Source organism: Adiantum capillus-veneris, chromosome 3 (assembly GCF_014529385.1).
Source record: "Adiantum capillus-veneris isolate H3 chromosome 3, ASM1452938v2, whole genome shotgun sequence".
Lineage (NCBI taxonomy): Eukaryota > Viridiplantae > Streptophyta > Polypodiopsida > Polypodiales > Pteridaceae > Adiantum > Adiantum capillus-veneris.
This window is the reverse complement of record NC_140933.1, coordinates 163,184,502-163,199,451: the sequence shown is the minus strand read 5'-3', so window position 1 is coordinate 163,199,451 and position 14,950 is coordinate 163,184,502. Positions and strand designations below refer to the sequence as shown.

The window sequence follows — 14,950 nt, the reverse complement described above, 5'->3', positions numbered from 1 at the left end:
CTCTTAGAACTGAATTCGGGTAAAAACTGACACCTTATTCTTTCTAAAAGATTCACCGCCACTTTAAGATGCAAAAATAACTGGATGGTTTTTAGTAATCATTAAAGCTTAGGACTTTCATTATAACCCTTACATATTTTCTCATATATTTATCAAAATAGCAGAAAATAGCCAAAAAAATCAAAGATTTGATTTTTAAAGCAGGCAAGTGCTGGGAAGGGCCATCACTGACCTACCAGGGATTAAATTAGCGCCAGGGGGCGCCATCTTGGGATGAGGGACTTCTTAAGCTGCAAGCAACTGCCAGAGTCAGCCTAGGAGAGCATGTGAGTGTCCAAAAAAGTTATAACTAGGACCTTAGGCTTCTCATTTTCACTTAGACTTGGAGTCTTGGCCAGAAATCTCTTGTGCAAGAGAGATACTTCACATAAATCACTAAGAGAGAAAAATCTAAGTGATTAAGCGAGGTAATTATGCTAATCTTAGCTAATTAGCAACTTATATCTTTTTTAAAATTAATTTAAAGAAGATTAGATCATTCTCTACTATTAAACACTCTATTATATATTATTTAGTTATTGATTACTTAATCTTAATGAAGATTAATTATCTACTTAATTACTAATACTAATTAGGATTGAACTTAATTAATTTTGAAAATAATTATTGAGAATTATATTAATTAAGCTTAGTTAACTCTAAGATAATTATTAGAGCTTAATATACTACTAGAAACCTAGGAGCATTATACCATACATTTTTGGACTAATTTTTATAATTAATTAGGCAAAAATTAGCTATTATTTATTATAAAATTAATGGGAAACTTAGTAAACCAACTTAACAAATCATAAGATAATTACTAAAGTTAGAAACTATAGTTAAAAACACAAGGTAATTATCTCATTAACAAAAAATTAGTTAACTAACTTAGATATTTATAAGATAATTATCAAAGTTAATAAAAATCATTAAAATGCTAGGATAATTACCTCATTAATGAAAAATTAGTTAAGCTATTTATTTAAGCTAAAATTGACTAATTTTAGTTGCAAATTAAAGTGGGAAACTATCTATATAGCTTAAATAATTATAAATTAATTATTAGAGTTAGTAAACATCATTATTAAGCTGTGATAATTATCTCATTGATAGAAAATTAGTCCAGCTACTTAATTAAGCTAAAATTGACTAATTTTATCTATAAATTAAAGGGGAAATTTTAGCTAATTAACATAAATAGTTATAAGGTAATTATTAGAGTTAGTAAACATCATTAGTAAGCCGTGATGATTTATCTCATTAATAAAAAATTAGTCTAGCTATTTTATTAGGCTAAAATTATCTAGCTTTAGTTACAAATTAAAGAGGGAAATTAGCTAATTAGCATAAATAATTATAAGGTAATTATCAGAGTTAGTGAACATCATTTTTAAGCAAACACTCACAGAAGAGTCGTGAACTACATCAACCACAAAGTCCAAGCCACCAAGCCTAAAGCATTTGGGGGAAGCAAGTGGGCCTACGCTCTCTCTAGGCCTAGAGAGTTCAAGTGAAGTACGACCACCCAAGCATCACCACCGTATGTAAAATGGAAATCCGGTTGAGGTAGACTCTTCTTACCCAGTCTATTTTGAACCCAGTATAGAGGATTATGTGGGCTCCAATAAGAGGTAGATGCCTGTGTTGAAAGTGTTACCTTGTCAACACTAAAGGTATGCAACATGACTTGCTCTACCAACCAACATGGATAATAACAATAGGGGCCAAAAGTCTTTCCTTTTTATTTCTTGCAATACATGCATGTAAAAAATGTGTACATTGACAGGAAGGAATTCTACCAGCAAAAGATTGTTTTCCTATTCGGAGCAGAGATGCTTGATGAAATCCTTAGATTCCCACGTCCCATCATCTTGCCCATTCTTGATTACTACTGCTCTTTTGATGTAAGCATCTTTATTCTATTCTAGCCTTGCTCTTCTTAACTCTTGCTCAATCTTTCCACCCATGTATAAACCTTTATGAATCGCTAAGTCATTCCAAAATAAAAATAAAAATGTAATTGTCTGCTCAATGATTTACTACCATAGCAAGTGTCTCTTTTCCCACATTTAGTGGCAAGAAGAGAGAAGAAATCACCATTGATTTTTGGGATAACTTTGACATTGCTTGTGCGGATTCCAAAACGGATGACGATGCCTCACGACTATGAATCTTTCCTCTACTTATGAAATTAGAGGCCAAGTCTTGGTACAATGCTTTGCCCCAAGCTACCAAGGATGCATGGGACTTACTACGTGCTGCATTTGTGAAGAGATTTGGTGGAGGCACAACCTCAAAAAATTTATGGTAGATGCTGACAGAGTTAAAGTAGGGAGGTGTGCTAGAGTATGCCACTTACGAATCCAAGTTTGTGGATTTGTGGGAGCGATGGGTTGCCTCACTGGAGGAAGGTGAAGGAGTGCCTAATTTCCTGAAGAAAGAATATTTCATTGCTGGCCTATGGTCGCCACTTAAGGAGAAGGTGAAGGGGAGATTCCTTGCAATGTATGAGTTGGCAGTGGAGGTATCCCGCCTTAAAGACAAGAATTTTCATATTCAAGCAAGAGTCAATGAGTGAGAGGAATCAAGCTCAGTCCGACTAGCCCTAGTAACTGCAAAACAGCCACTCAGAGAACCCAACCACAAGAGGCATCAAAAGAGCAGTAAGACCTGTTGAGAAGCATCACTACTTAGCTGAGAATCTATGTGTGCATTTGGTGCAACAAGGGCATGCACACAACCGCAATAAAGATCAAGTGAGAGGACAATGAAGGAAAAACTAGGAGTACTACTGCTACAATTGTGGAAAAGATGGCCATGGCATGTAGTATTGTCCACAATCAAGGAGGTAGAATTTCAATAGAGGATCAAGACAAAATCAACTCTCACCCCATCAAGATCAAGACCACCAACACCCATAACACCACAACAAGAACCACCCGTACAAATATTACAACAACCTGTACAAGCCCAGTCACCACAACAACCTCTCATTACACCTTTACTACCACCACTAGCTTGCAACCAGGTAGTGAGTCTCATCAGTCCTGAAGGTAAAGGAAAGGATAATCTGGAGGAGGATATCAAAGGATTAGAAAAAGGTAAGACGAAGGTAGAAGAGGTGGACACCATGGGATCTAAGCACTCTAAGCCTGAGGAAGCTTCAAAAAATGAAGAAAAGATGAAGGCCAAGGGAGAGTCAATCAAGAGAAACTCTAAGCCATGACAAAAAATTGGCATTTTAGATTTTACAATTGGTGAGTCTATAGAATCTTGTGATCTTGTGAGTGATGTTTCTATGCAGGGCTCAAAGATCCCTAAGGGGAGGGATACCCGATTACCTCAGAGAGACCATGACTCATGGCCATGAGAGAAAATCAATATAGAAAGACCAAGGAGATCCCATACAGCACAAAGGTTGGTACTAAGCAACAAGGGATGGACCTACAGACTAGTGCACTCTCTAGTAGTTCTACTAAAACATCAGAGGATGAGGAATCTACCACAACAAATGATAATGACAACTCTCTTGAAATCATGGGTCTCATTCTTACTAATCACAACAAGGTGGATCCACCAGATATACAATTGCAAGAAGGAAGCATGAAGTCTTTGGAACTACACCAATTAGAGGAAGCTATTGGAGAGCAAACTAGGACGGTTTTTACCAACAAGGAATGGGACTATAAAGTTCACTCTAAGGAGATTCTTAAGCAAGTGGATGTAGTGGCAACTTATTGGAGATCTAGCTTTGGCAACCTAGATGTAGAGATTGTGTTTGAGCGTATTGTGTTTAATGCATTTAATTTAAAGAACCCTTAGCACAAGGAGTGTTCATAAGAGTCACAGAGAATGAATCCCAACATGAGAAATATTGGAGTATGGTCTTGCATGCATATAGTCGAGATGAAGTATTTTTCAACCACTGGATTGCAGCCTATATCTTTGTATATGCTATGCCTTTTGGTATAACATGTATCAAGCTTATATTTGAGGTACAAGGCTGGTGGATTTTTACCAAAGTCAAGAAAGTCACTGGACCTTTTTGACAACATCCAAGAGGATAGTGACTCTTTGGATCTCTTTAGTGAAAGCGGCGGTAAGCTAGGTTTTGAAGAAAATTGGGACTTTTCACATCAACAAGGATGTCGTATATGGAGGACTCTTGGTACAATTTTGGGGATCATGATTCTAATTTTGGTGTTGGAAAAAGCTAAACTACTCAATTATCCTTTCACTTATGGTGTTTAAAAATCCTATCCTTTTTAACATGAAGCAAGAAGCCTTATTTTTAGGACATTGTAGGTGACTATCCTATTCTTTACCTGGGATCCTGGAGGAAATTGGCACAAAATTTTGGAAGCCATAGGCTTCTTATTCAATCAAAGGCAGTTTAAGTTATAGATCACTAATGATCTAGCCTGCTTATTTTATCAAGATTCTCTCAAATATTATAACGAATCTCTTGTATTCAAACTATGGAAGGTGGCATGGAGACAAATTTCACCATGATGAAGATGATAAGGAGTAAATTGGTCAATAATCAAGGCACACGGAGCTCTGTCATTGGGGAATGCCTCTAACTGAGTTTACTTTGTGATGACTCCTCTTGCTTATAATCTCTTTCTTAATCACTCTCTTGGCCTATAAAATAAGGCCTCCTTTTTTGTAAACATACACACATACACTACCCCATATGCACACTATCCCATACCCACACACCTACACATACACACCCTTGTGCTACATGCTAGTAGCATGAACCCTAGTCACATAATCTCCAAACCATCACCATCACCATGCACAAAATGAGCACCATGTCTCCACACACTTGTAATGAAGGATTGAAGGCATGATTTCAAAAGAAGAATTATGGCTACACTCATGATATTACTTGCCATCAACTCCCATCCCTCCATTACGCATCCTACATCTTGTCTCCTTCTCATCTTCTTTCCTTATGCTACCTATTGTATTCATCTTTTGCAAGCAATCAACACACTCCATCTTGGTGCCATACTAGGCTTGTGTTGTTTGGGATATACTTCATTGTGAGTATGGTTTATGCTTGTTTCTTTCCATTTTTCTTATGTTGAGGTGTGCAGATTTTCCATCCATACACACACACTCTCTCTCTCTCCCTCTCATATTCCTATCATCTTGCTACTTGCATCTTAAGGTGTGCAGATTTTACACCTCTGGTATAAGAAGTGAGAATACTTGCATGTTTCCCTTACCTCACTATCTTCCATACTACATGCACAAGTAGCAAGCCCATTCTCACTCACTCCACTATTCCTCTCATCTTGTTTTTTGACCACCGCATCCTACACTTGAGCATGGATGAAATTGTTTTCCATGGCATGTTTGATAGTGTATATATATGCATCCTAGCCACATATCTTGCTAGGTGGTGCCCCTATTGTGTACCTCCCATGATGAGTCCATCATGCATAGTCATGGTGTAGATGCCACTCAGTCTGTTTTTCACTTACGCCTCTAAGTACCTAGATTTTCAAAGAGACCTTTCCAAAAATTACTGATCATTCCAGGATGTCTATCTGACACGATGGATGTTGGAAATCCATGGTGTTTGAATATCTGTGATATGAAGAGAGTTGCCATTTGGTGTGCCTTAATAGTCTTTTTGACAAGAATAAAGTGTGCTTCCTTGCTAAACCTATCGACTATTGTCCATATTCCCGTATGCCATGATAGACTTGGGTAATCCAAAGATAAAATGCACGGATATACTCTCCCATGGTGAATTTGGGATAGGTAGGCCAATAGAAATACGTATCTTCTCCTTGAAGAGTAGGTTGAATGCTTCTATGCCCCACATAAGGAGGAGCATGGGATTGGGTAACACATAGGGAGTGGGTAACTCATAGCCTATTGCCATGCAGAATATAACCATCCTTCAAGGTGAATGATCCCTCTTTCTTCCCCAAAGAAAGGGCTGAGATTATGTCTCTAAAGTCAGGGATAGTAGCATACTCATCTATCATAGAAGATAGATCATTGTGAGTTGCTATAGACACCGCATTAACTTTTGGTCGTTTTATGAAAGTGCATTGCCATTTGATTGCGCTTACTAGAAATGTGAGCAATATGAAAATAAAATTGCAAAAGAAAATTTTCCCACCTCATTTGTTTGATCGAAAATCTTGGTTTGCGTCAGGAAGTAGACTTTGGTGGTCGAGTTGTAGGATAAATGGAGTCCCTAATACATAGTGCTTCCATGTGTCTAGGGCAAGTACAACAGCTAAAAGCTCTTTCTCAAAAATGCCCAAGACTCATTCATTTGTATTGAGCCTTTGGCTCTCATATACTATGGCATGCCCTTCTTGAAGCAAGACTACTCCAAGGCAATTACCACAAGCATCACATTGGACCTCAAATGGCTTTGAGAGATCCGGAATCATGAGGACTAGTTGGGAGGTGAGCTTCTCTAAATGATCTTGTAAAAATCATTTTGCTCCTAAGCCGTCCATGAATACTTAATGTTCTTCTTTGTTAAGTCATGTAATGGTCCTATTATTTGAAATTTTTTGGCTATGAAGCATTTATAGTATGCACACATACCAATAAAGCTTCTTATCTCATGTAGATTCCTTGGATTAGGCCATGCTTTTATTACCTCTAACTTCAATTGATTCATTTGGATACCATCTTGAGAGATAATATGACCTAAGTATTGAATCTCTTGAAGGAAAATTTCAATTTTCTTTTGATTAAGAAAAATATTGTTCTCCCTCAATGCTTGAAAAAACACTTGGAGATGTTTCTTGTGTTCCTTGGAGATGTTTATTGTGTTCCTCCAAGGACTTGGAGTAGATGGTGATATCATCAAAGAACACTCCACTGAATATGCGGTAGGGTCTAAATATTTTCTCCATTAGATGATTGAATATGGTTCGTGCATTATTTAATCCAAAAGGCATGACTAGATATTCATAAAGACCAAACGTTGTACAAAACACGGTATTTAGGATATCTTCATCCACTATCCTTATTTGATGATAGCCACTTTTAAGGTCAATGCCCAACTTGGTGTGGCCAACTCTGTTGATATGAAGTTGTGAGTAGAGCCAGGGTCAAACAAGATGAAGGCATCATGCTCCCTTACCTTTCCCCAAGCATAGGAGAGAGGTGATACTTTGCAATGAGCATCCTTTTTTTGAGCTTTGATGGTGGAAGCTCTAGGAGTCTCATGGCGGGCATTTCTCTTAGGGAAATAATGATAGCCATGTCCTTGCTCCCCACACTTAAACATTTGTGGTCCTTGCACAAAGCTTCAAGCTCTTCAGGAGAGAATTTATTTTTACCTTTGTAGACTCCCTTCTCCTTGGACCAATTGTTGTTGTTGTTGTTATTATTGTTGGAATTTCCTTGGGAAGAATTTTGGCATTGGTTTTCCCTTTTGCATCACTCTAGTCTTTGTTATCCATGGGCTTGACATTCTGCCTAGCCCCTTGTTGGAAATTGATGCGTGAAGCAACCATGGTGTGGTGGATTACTTCAGTGATAGAACCAAGCCGTTAAGAGTTGACGTACTCTGCCATCTCTTAAGGTAATCCCCCACAAAATTTTTGCTTTTGCTTGATGAAGTCTATCTTTTGAAAGACAGTAGACTTGAGATGTAAATCTTAAAACTTTTACACATATTTGTGAATAGACTCATGGTAGAGAAGCTTCAAACCTTGCCATTCAGTAAGAACTTTGTCCTTTGCACCGCTTGAAAGGAATTGCTTCATGATGGAGACGAGTTTTCCATGTCTTTGGGGATTTTTCGTTGCCATGAAGTCTAGCCCACCATTGACAAGCTGATTTCTGGAAGTGCATAGCTACATGGCGTAGCTTGAAGGACTCCATGAAGCCCTCTTCTGCAAAGGCGGCATCAAATTATTGGATGAAGTCCAATACTTTGTCAGTAGCACCAAAGGTGTCATCATAGGTGAGAAAAGAGATACTCTTTACTTCCTCTTTGAACTTCTTGAGATTTTGGGACCTTCATCATGCAAGGTAAGATTTTTGATGTCCTCCCCTCTTGTATTCTCTAGGAGAATAGCCATAGCTTTGGTCGGAAGAGGAGGAAGGTGAAGAAGAAGGAGAATAGGGTGACCTCATTCTTGCCCTTTTATTCCTTTATTTCCTCTCTTCCTTTTTGGAGTGATGAGGAGAAGGACTATGGGTTGACCATTTCCTCTTAGGAGGAGTTGGTGATTGTCTAGACCTTGTGGAGCCACATCTTCAGAGGAGCATAGGGATTCATTACTTTCCCATTCTTTGGATTCCTCCTCTCTTATGGGAGAGAGTCTTCTTTTGGGGGTCTCATCAAGAGGCCTGCTAAGATCTCTCTCATCTTGGAGAGAAAGGGAAATCCCATAAGCACGAAGTTGCTGATTAACTTTGGCTTGCAAAGCAGGGTTGTCCATAGCTTGCTGCAACCTAGTAGCAAGATAATTGACAAACATGTGGGTATCATCATTAGAACCTTCAATGCAAAATCAAAGTTATCAATGTTCATTCCACTCTCTTGGTTATTGTCACCCATGTTAAGAAAATTTGTGTGTTTACTTAGTGTATTCTTTGGCAATTCAAAACCTTAGTTTCTACTCCTCTTAGCCTTTGAAAATCAGCACTTAAGAATCTACACCCACAGCTTGAATTTGGTAGTTATAGAGGGTAGTGGAGTGGGTCTAATATTGTAGAATTTCTGAGGGACAGCTCCTTTCAAACTTCTTATGGCTCAATAATGTAAAGTTGTAGGCAAATTTAAAAAGACCCCATTATTAAGACCAAAGCTCTCAAAGTGTGCACCATATACCACATAGTGGGCTCAACAAAACCAATAATAGATCCCACTCTTACTTAAAAGTTTTTTTTTTATATATAAAGCCGCGACGACGCGCGAGCTTTTCCTTCTCCTATTCTTGAAACCTCTCAGTATTTTTAGCACCCCCCTAAGGCCTATATAAAGGACCCTTCTCCTCTCACTTTGAACACACACATCTACAGAAGCAGAAGCTCTCTCGCAACGACGAGCCGGAGGAAGCCTCTCTCCCTTAACCTCTCACCTTCAAGCCATCTCCATCTCCAATCGTCGACGTGCCATCTCCCGATTTGCGAACACACACACTCTCTCTCTCTCCATCAACACTCTTTTCTTTTCTCCATTCCAAAGCTATGGCTCCGAAGCGTGTAACGCGAAGTTCCAAGGACGCCCCTGCCGTTGCACCACCAAGGAAGGTGGGAAGAAGGGTGTCAACTCCGAACGTACCTCATGCGGAAGCATCAATCGATGAAAAACTCGAAGCCGTCCAACTGTCAGCACAGGAGTTAGCCGCACGCGCTCCAAATCTGGTAAAACAAATTTATAATTATGCATAGTATTCATGTTGACCGGTAAGATGAACTTAGACTTAACCTTACCTTAACCCGAATGGAAACGTGATTGTTCAATCACATGAAACAAGCATATGTTTCATAAAGTAGTAAAAGTATTGTTTTTATAAACTGTTATTGTTTGATAAAGAAATATTGTTGATAAGTAATTATGGGTTGAGAATATGATTTTGATTGATCTTGTTGAAAGAAACATTTAGAATATGAAATACTGAAAGAAAATCTTGTTTCCAGATGGAACTCGCGGTTAACGAGAGGAATCCGTGGTTAGCGGGAATTAAAGTTGAGGTCATCAACTTTCTTTTTTTTACCTTGCGGGTAGCAAGATGTCCCTTGCAGTTAGCAAAAGGGAAGTATGCGTATCTCGCGATTAGCGATTAGGAAAAACCTTTGCAAAGGCTCTGTCGGTTAGACAGACAAAGTCCGTGGTTAGCGGCAAAACTTTTATAGAAACTAAAGACTTTTTTTTTGTGGATTATAGAATTCTTTAACTCTGGTTATGAAAGAATTGTTTGATGATGTTTGAAGGGATTGTACTAAAGAACTTTTATTAAGAATTAATTAAGGAATATTGTTGTATATGTCGTGGTAGTAATTAGATAACATTAAAAGAACAGGTGAGTGTGGTGTGGAAAGTGGGGACTGGCTCAGGTTGCCAGTCAAGGATGGGTGGACTCGATTAGTCGAGTACTTTTCACTTTGTCTTCGTTAGTTAGAGATTTATCTCTTGTCATATTTCGAATTTAAGGATGGCGGCCGTGCCTCTTAAAAGCGGGGAAAAAGGCGTTGTTTTTGAATCCTTGATATGTGAAGGGGATTTTCTTCTCTTATAATGTAGGATCTAGAGTCCATAGAACCTTTATCCTTATCGACCTGGCTTGTGGCATAGGTCCTGTAACTACGAACACATCAGGCGGAAGTCTTCTTCTCTTTTGTTGCTCGTACCCTTGCTTCGAATTATCGGAGTAGGGTGTCGTCAACGGATTTAGAGGATAAAGAAGGCTATCTTCCAAGTCGCCCCGATCTTTTAGGACGGGGACCTTACAATTGGTATCAGAGCCTTGGTTAAACAGAGGTTAACCCAATGTTAAGAGCGGAATGTAGGGGAAGAATGTGTTTTTTTTTCCACTATTGCTACTTTTGTTTCTAAACTACTCTATTAAATGATCTTATATTCTTACCTATTTATATATAACACGTTTCAGGATCAGCATGAGGCATACATGCGATTTCAGTTGTTCAACATCATGTACATGTCTGCGTGCCGATCAAACGACTATGACTTTCGGGCATCTATCATGAGGATCCTTGAGATATCGATCACTCCGCCACGTTTTCGAACCCAACGAGGATGGTCTCGAGCTTGGTGGTCACGTGGGAGTACTTATACCATCAGGGCTGGAAGCTTAGGGAATTTAAATAATGATCTTCGCCACATCAAATGGTGCGAGGAACTAAGGCTGGTCCATTACTATACCTTTTGGCCAACCGATGTCAAAGTAATGGCGTCAGATGGAAGCGTCAACCTCAATCGGTGGGTCTATGACAAGGTCATTGCAGTCATTCCAAAAGACCGAGTGGTTGTTATAGGCAGAACTAGCCACTTCTCGGGCAAGGGATGGACAACAGGATTACCACAACTCCCCGCCACTTATCGACTATTAGCCCCTATAGAAAATCCTTCGCGCTTCTTCCTAAAGAGTGCCCAAGAATATCACAGCTTCAAATATACACCTAAGGATTAGGGTTACTCTAACATTTTGTAATAAGGCCATTGGTATTCTTACATCAATAGAAGACGTTGATTTTTTTTGGAAGAGAAACTGACTCTTGATAAATAATTTACTCTTGAGCTTAATTGAGATTTGGTGTTCCCTACATGTTTCACGATAGTAATTGATGCAACTAGTGCTAGGAACAAAAATCTTGTTAACGCGTATGTGTTGCAAATAATAAACTTAGTTGTTTTACTCAAAAGAATTGATTGACTGGTCAAGTCATTGACTGATTGTTGGTGAAGAACCATGACTGGTTAAGTCATGTGATTCGACTAAGGTATGATTGGATAACTCATGTGTTGAACTCTAAAGGACTAGATAAACCCAATACTTTAATGACTTAAGTTATTATAAGCATTGGTGTTAAAAATTTACAGGAGAACCCTCAAATTACTCCTATAGTGGAGAATCCTCGGAATGATGCTTTATACACGTAAGTTCAGGAGAAGAAATTGTTGCTCAAACAAATGCAGCCACCTTCTTTTAAGGGTGAAGGTGCCAATGTGGAGAAGGATGCGGAAGTCTGGATTGAAGCTATGGACGATTATTTCTCAGCTGGCAAGATTGCACCTCCAAACCAAGCGATGCTGGGGATGTTTTGCCTTACAGTTGAAGCCAAATTATGGTGGAAACAACATTGCTGTGACATGGGAGTGTTAGAAAATTCCCATAATTGGAGGAAAATCAAGCAAGCGGTGAAGGAAAGATACTTACCCCTTGCTCATGAAGCGTTAAACATGAACGAGTTCTTTAGCTTGAAGCAATACAGCCTATCCCTAGAAGAGTTTTACTCAAAGTTCGTAAATCTTAGGCGTTATACACCACCAATGACGATAGAGCAACAAGTAGCTCGGTTTTGCCAAGGTCTAAGAGAACCCATCTGCTCACGAGTGGAAGCCATGAAACCTACCACTGTGCAAGATGCCTTATTGCGAGCCAAACCTTTGATGAAGGAGCAAGGCATAAGGAGGAGAGTTGAACAGAATCAGAGTTTTAATGGTGCTAGACGACCAGTAAGATTTTCCAATAATGAGAGGCAGCCACAAAGAGCCTATGCTGCAAACGTGCAAAACCCTGCAAGGTTGGATGTTCAATTCTTTGAGTGTGGAGAACTGGGACATTATCGGAACAGATGTCCACACTTATCTAACAGACCAGCGGTAGCAACGAAGGCAGACCAAAGACACCACCCTATTGAAAACAACACTGGACGAGGTGGTGGATGTGGACGAGGGCGAGGAAGAGCAGCAAGGGCATTTGGAAGAGGTCAAGGTAGGAATGCACATGCACGTGTAACCATAGGAGAACCTATCGTTGGTGAAGAAGAAGAAAGAGCGACTATCTATGCACCTATTGACAACCCTGGAGCTCAACGACAATTCGCTGTTATTCAAACCCCAGGCACTCATCAAGGTAAATCTTTTAACCTTCTCATCGATTGTGGCAGTACCCATTCTTTTCTATCCCCAAAATGTTTACAAAAGTTGAACCTAAACCAAAAACAAGCTAAACCTATGACAGTAGAATTGGCTAATGGGAAAACCGTAGTATCTCGACATTCTATGGGAATCCTTGATTTCGAACTAGGAGGGCACACTACTTCAGCTTTCTTTAGAACCCTACCAGTTGGAGTGTACGATGGGATTATTGGGATGGATTGGTTATCTAAGAATCAGGCTAGCATCCATTGTAGTAGTTTGAGCTTTAGAGATAGTCAAGCAAGGCAAGTTGAAGTGCAAGGGAAAAGTGGGAGCCCAAAGATTCAATTAGTGAAGGCAAACCGTCTACTCAAGGGTATGAGAGCTGGTCAACAGGTATTTGTGGTCAAGTTGAACAAGGTCAATCCAAATTCAAGTGATACAAAATCCTCGTGGCTTCATGAATATTCAGATATTTTTTTTGAAGACCTTACCTCCCTTCCTCCAACCCGAGGAATTGACCATGAGATAGAGATTCTCCCAGGAAGTGAGCCCGTGTCAAAGAGACCTTACAAAATGGCCTTACCGGAGGCAATTGAACTGAAGGAGCAGCTTCGTCAACTTCTAGAATAGGGATTTATTAGACCAAGCATAATAATTAAGAACAACTATCCTATACCCCAAATCGATGAATTGCTAGACAGGCTACATGGTTCTAAGGTCTTCTCAAAGATAGATCTAAGATCTGGTTAGCTTTCAACACCCGTTATGAATTTATAGTAATGTCATTTGGTCTAACCAATGCTCCAGCTACATTCAATAGATTGATGCAGGATATCTTCAGGCCTTACCTAGACGATTTTGTCCTTGTCTTCTTTGATGATATTCTAATATACTCAAAAGATGAACAAGAACATGAAGCTCACCTAAGGAAGGTGTTAGACATTCTTCGCCAGCGTAGGCTATACGCAAAGATAAGCAAGTGTTCATTTTTCTCTCCAAGGATTTAATACTTGGGATTTATTGTTTCGCAAGAAGGAATTTCAGTAGACCCCGCTAAAGTTCAAGACATTGTTGAATGGCCTCGGCCAACTAATGTAAGTGAGCTTAGAGGATTCTTGGAATCACAGGCTGGTATAGAATCTTTATAAAGAATTATGCGGTGATCGCCGCGCCTTTGACAAACCTCTTGAAGAAAGGAGCAAGGATCAATTGGGAACCAGTACATCAAGAAAAGTTCGACCAACTTAAGCAATATGTGATTACGGCCCCATGTCTAAAGCTACCAGATTTCAATCAAGCCTTTGAAGGTGTCACTGATGCTAGTGGAATAGCAGTTGGAGGAGTGTTAACTCAAGAAGGCAGACCAATAGCTTTCACCTCACATAAGCTTAAGGTTCATGAAAAGAACTATCCGACCCATGATCTCAAACTGTTGGCAGTCATTCATGCTTTAAAGCTATGGAGACACTATTTATTGGGAAGAAAGTTTCGACTTATAACCGACCATAAGAGCTTAAAGTGGATCTTTACCCAAGCAACCTTGAATATGAGACAAAGGCGATGGGTGGAACTTTTACAGGAGTATGACTTTGATATTCTCTACCGCCCTGGGAAATAAAACACGGTTGCAGATTCGTTGAGTCAGAAACCTTTTATGGGACTCATATCCATACCTAACAACCCAATCATTAAAAGGATTAAGGAAGCTGCACCATCTAATCCAAAGTATCAAAGGCAGCTTAACCTTGTTCGATTTGGAGAGTCAAAGACTATACCTTCAATGATACACTTCTTAGAAGATAGACTTTGTCTCTACCACAGAGATAGGTTATGTGTACCAAGGGACCCTAACTTAAAGAAGGCTATTTTGTTCGAGGCCCACGATAGCCCTACTTCAGGACACCCAGGTTATGCAAAGAATCTCAATGCAGTACGTAAAAGCTTATATTGGATTGGAAAGAAGGCAGATGTACTACGCTATGTTCGCCGGTGCTTATCATGCCAAAGGATTAAGGCTGAAAGGGTTAAACTTCTAGGTAAACTTCAACCTTTGGACATTCCACAAATGAAGTGGGAATGTATAAGCATGGACTTTGTCACAGGATTACCTATGGTACAAGGTGGGTACAACTCACTTATGGTGGTCGTTGATCTACTCACGAAGGTTACACACCTCATCCCAGTCAAGACAACATTTACCGCCTCTGATATTGCACGACTATTTGTTAAAGAGGTTTTCAGATTTCATGGATTACCCAAGAAAATTGTAAGTGATCGAGATGCGAAGTTTACTTAAAATTT

The 14,950-nt window shown here is 39.3% G+C and overlaps 2 protein-coding genes across 2 annotated transcripts; both read left to right on the top strand.

Moving 5' to 3' along the window:
* Positions 1-10,673: 10,673 nt before the first annotated feature.
* Positions 10,674-11,195, top strand: LOC147462098 (uncharacterized). The gene has a single exon (XM_086509536.1). The coding sequence runs from the start codon at positions 10,674-10,676 to the stop codon at positions 11,193-11,195; it is 522 nt and encodes a 173-aa protein (XP_086365662.1).
* A 500-nt stretch (positions 11,196-11,695) lies between these two features.
* On the top strand, positions 11,696-13,279 carry LOC147462097 (uncharacterized). Its single transcript, XM_086507070.1, has one exon. The coding sequence runs from the start codon at positions 11,696-11,698 to the stop codon at positions 13,277-13,279; it is 1,584 nt and encodes a 527-aa protein (XP_086363196.1).
* Positions 13,280-14,950: the final 1,671 nt, after the last annotated feature.

What these genes read in the sequence shown, in the direction of transcription:
- LOC147462098 (XM_086509536.1), top strand. Translation starts at nt 10,674, where the DNA reads ATGCGATTTCAGTTGTTCAACATCATGTACATGTCTGCGTGCCGATCA.
- LOC147462097 (XM_086507070.1), top strand. Translation starts at nt 11,696, where the DNA reads ATGCAGCCACCTTCTTTTAAGGGTGAAGGTGCCAATGTGGAGAAGGAT.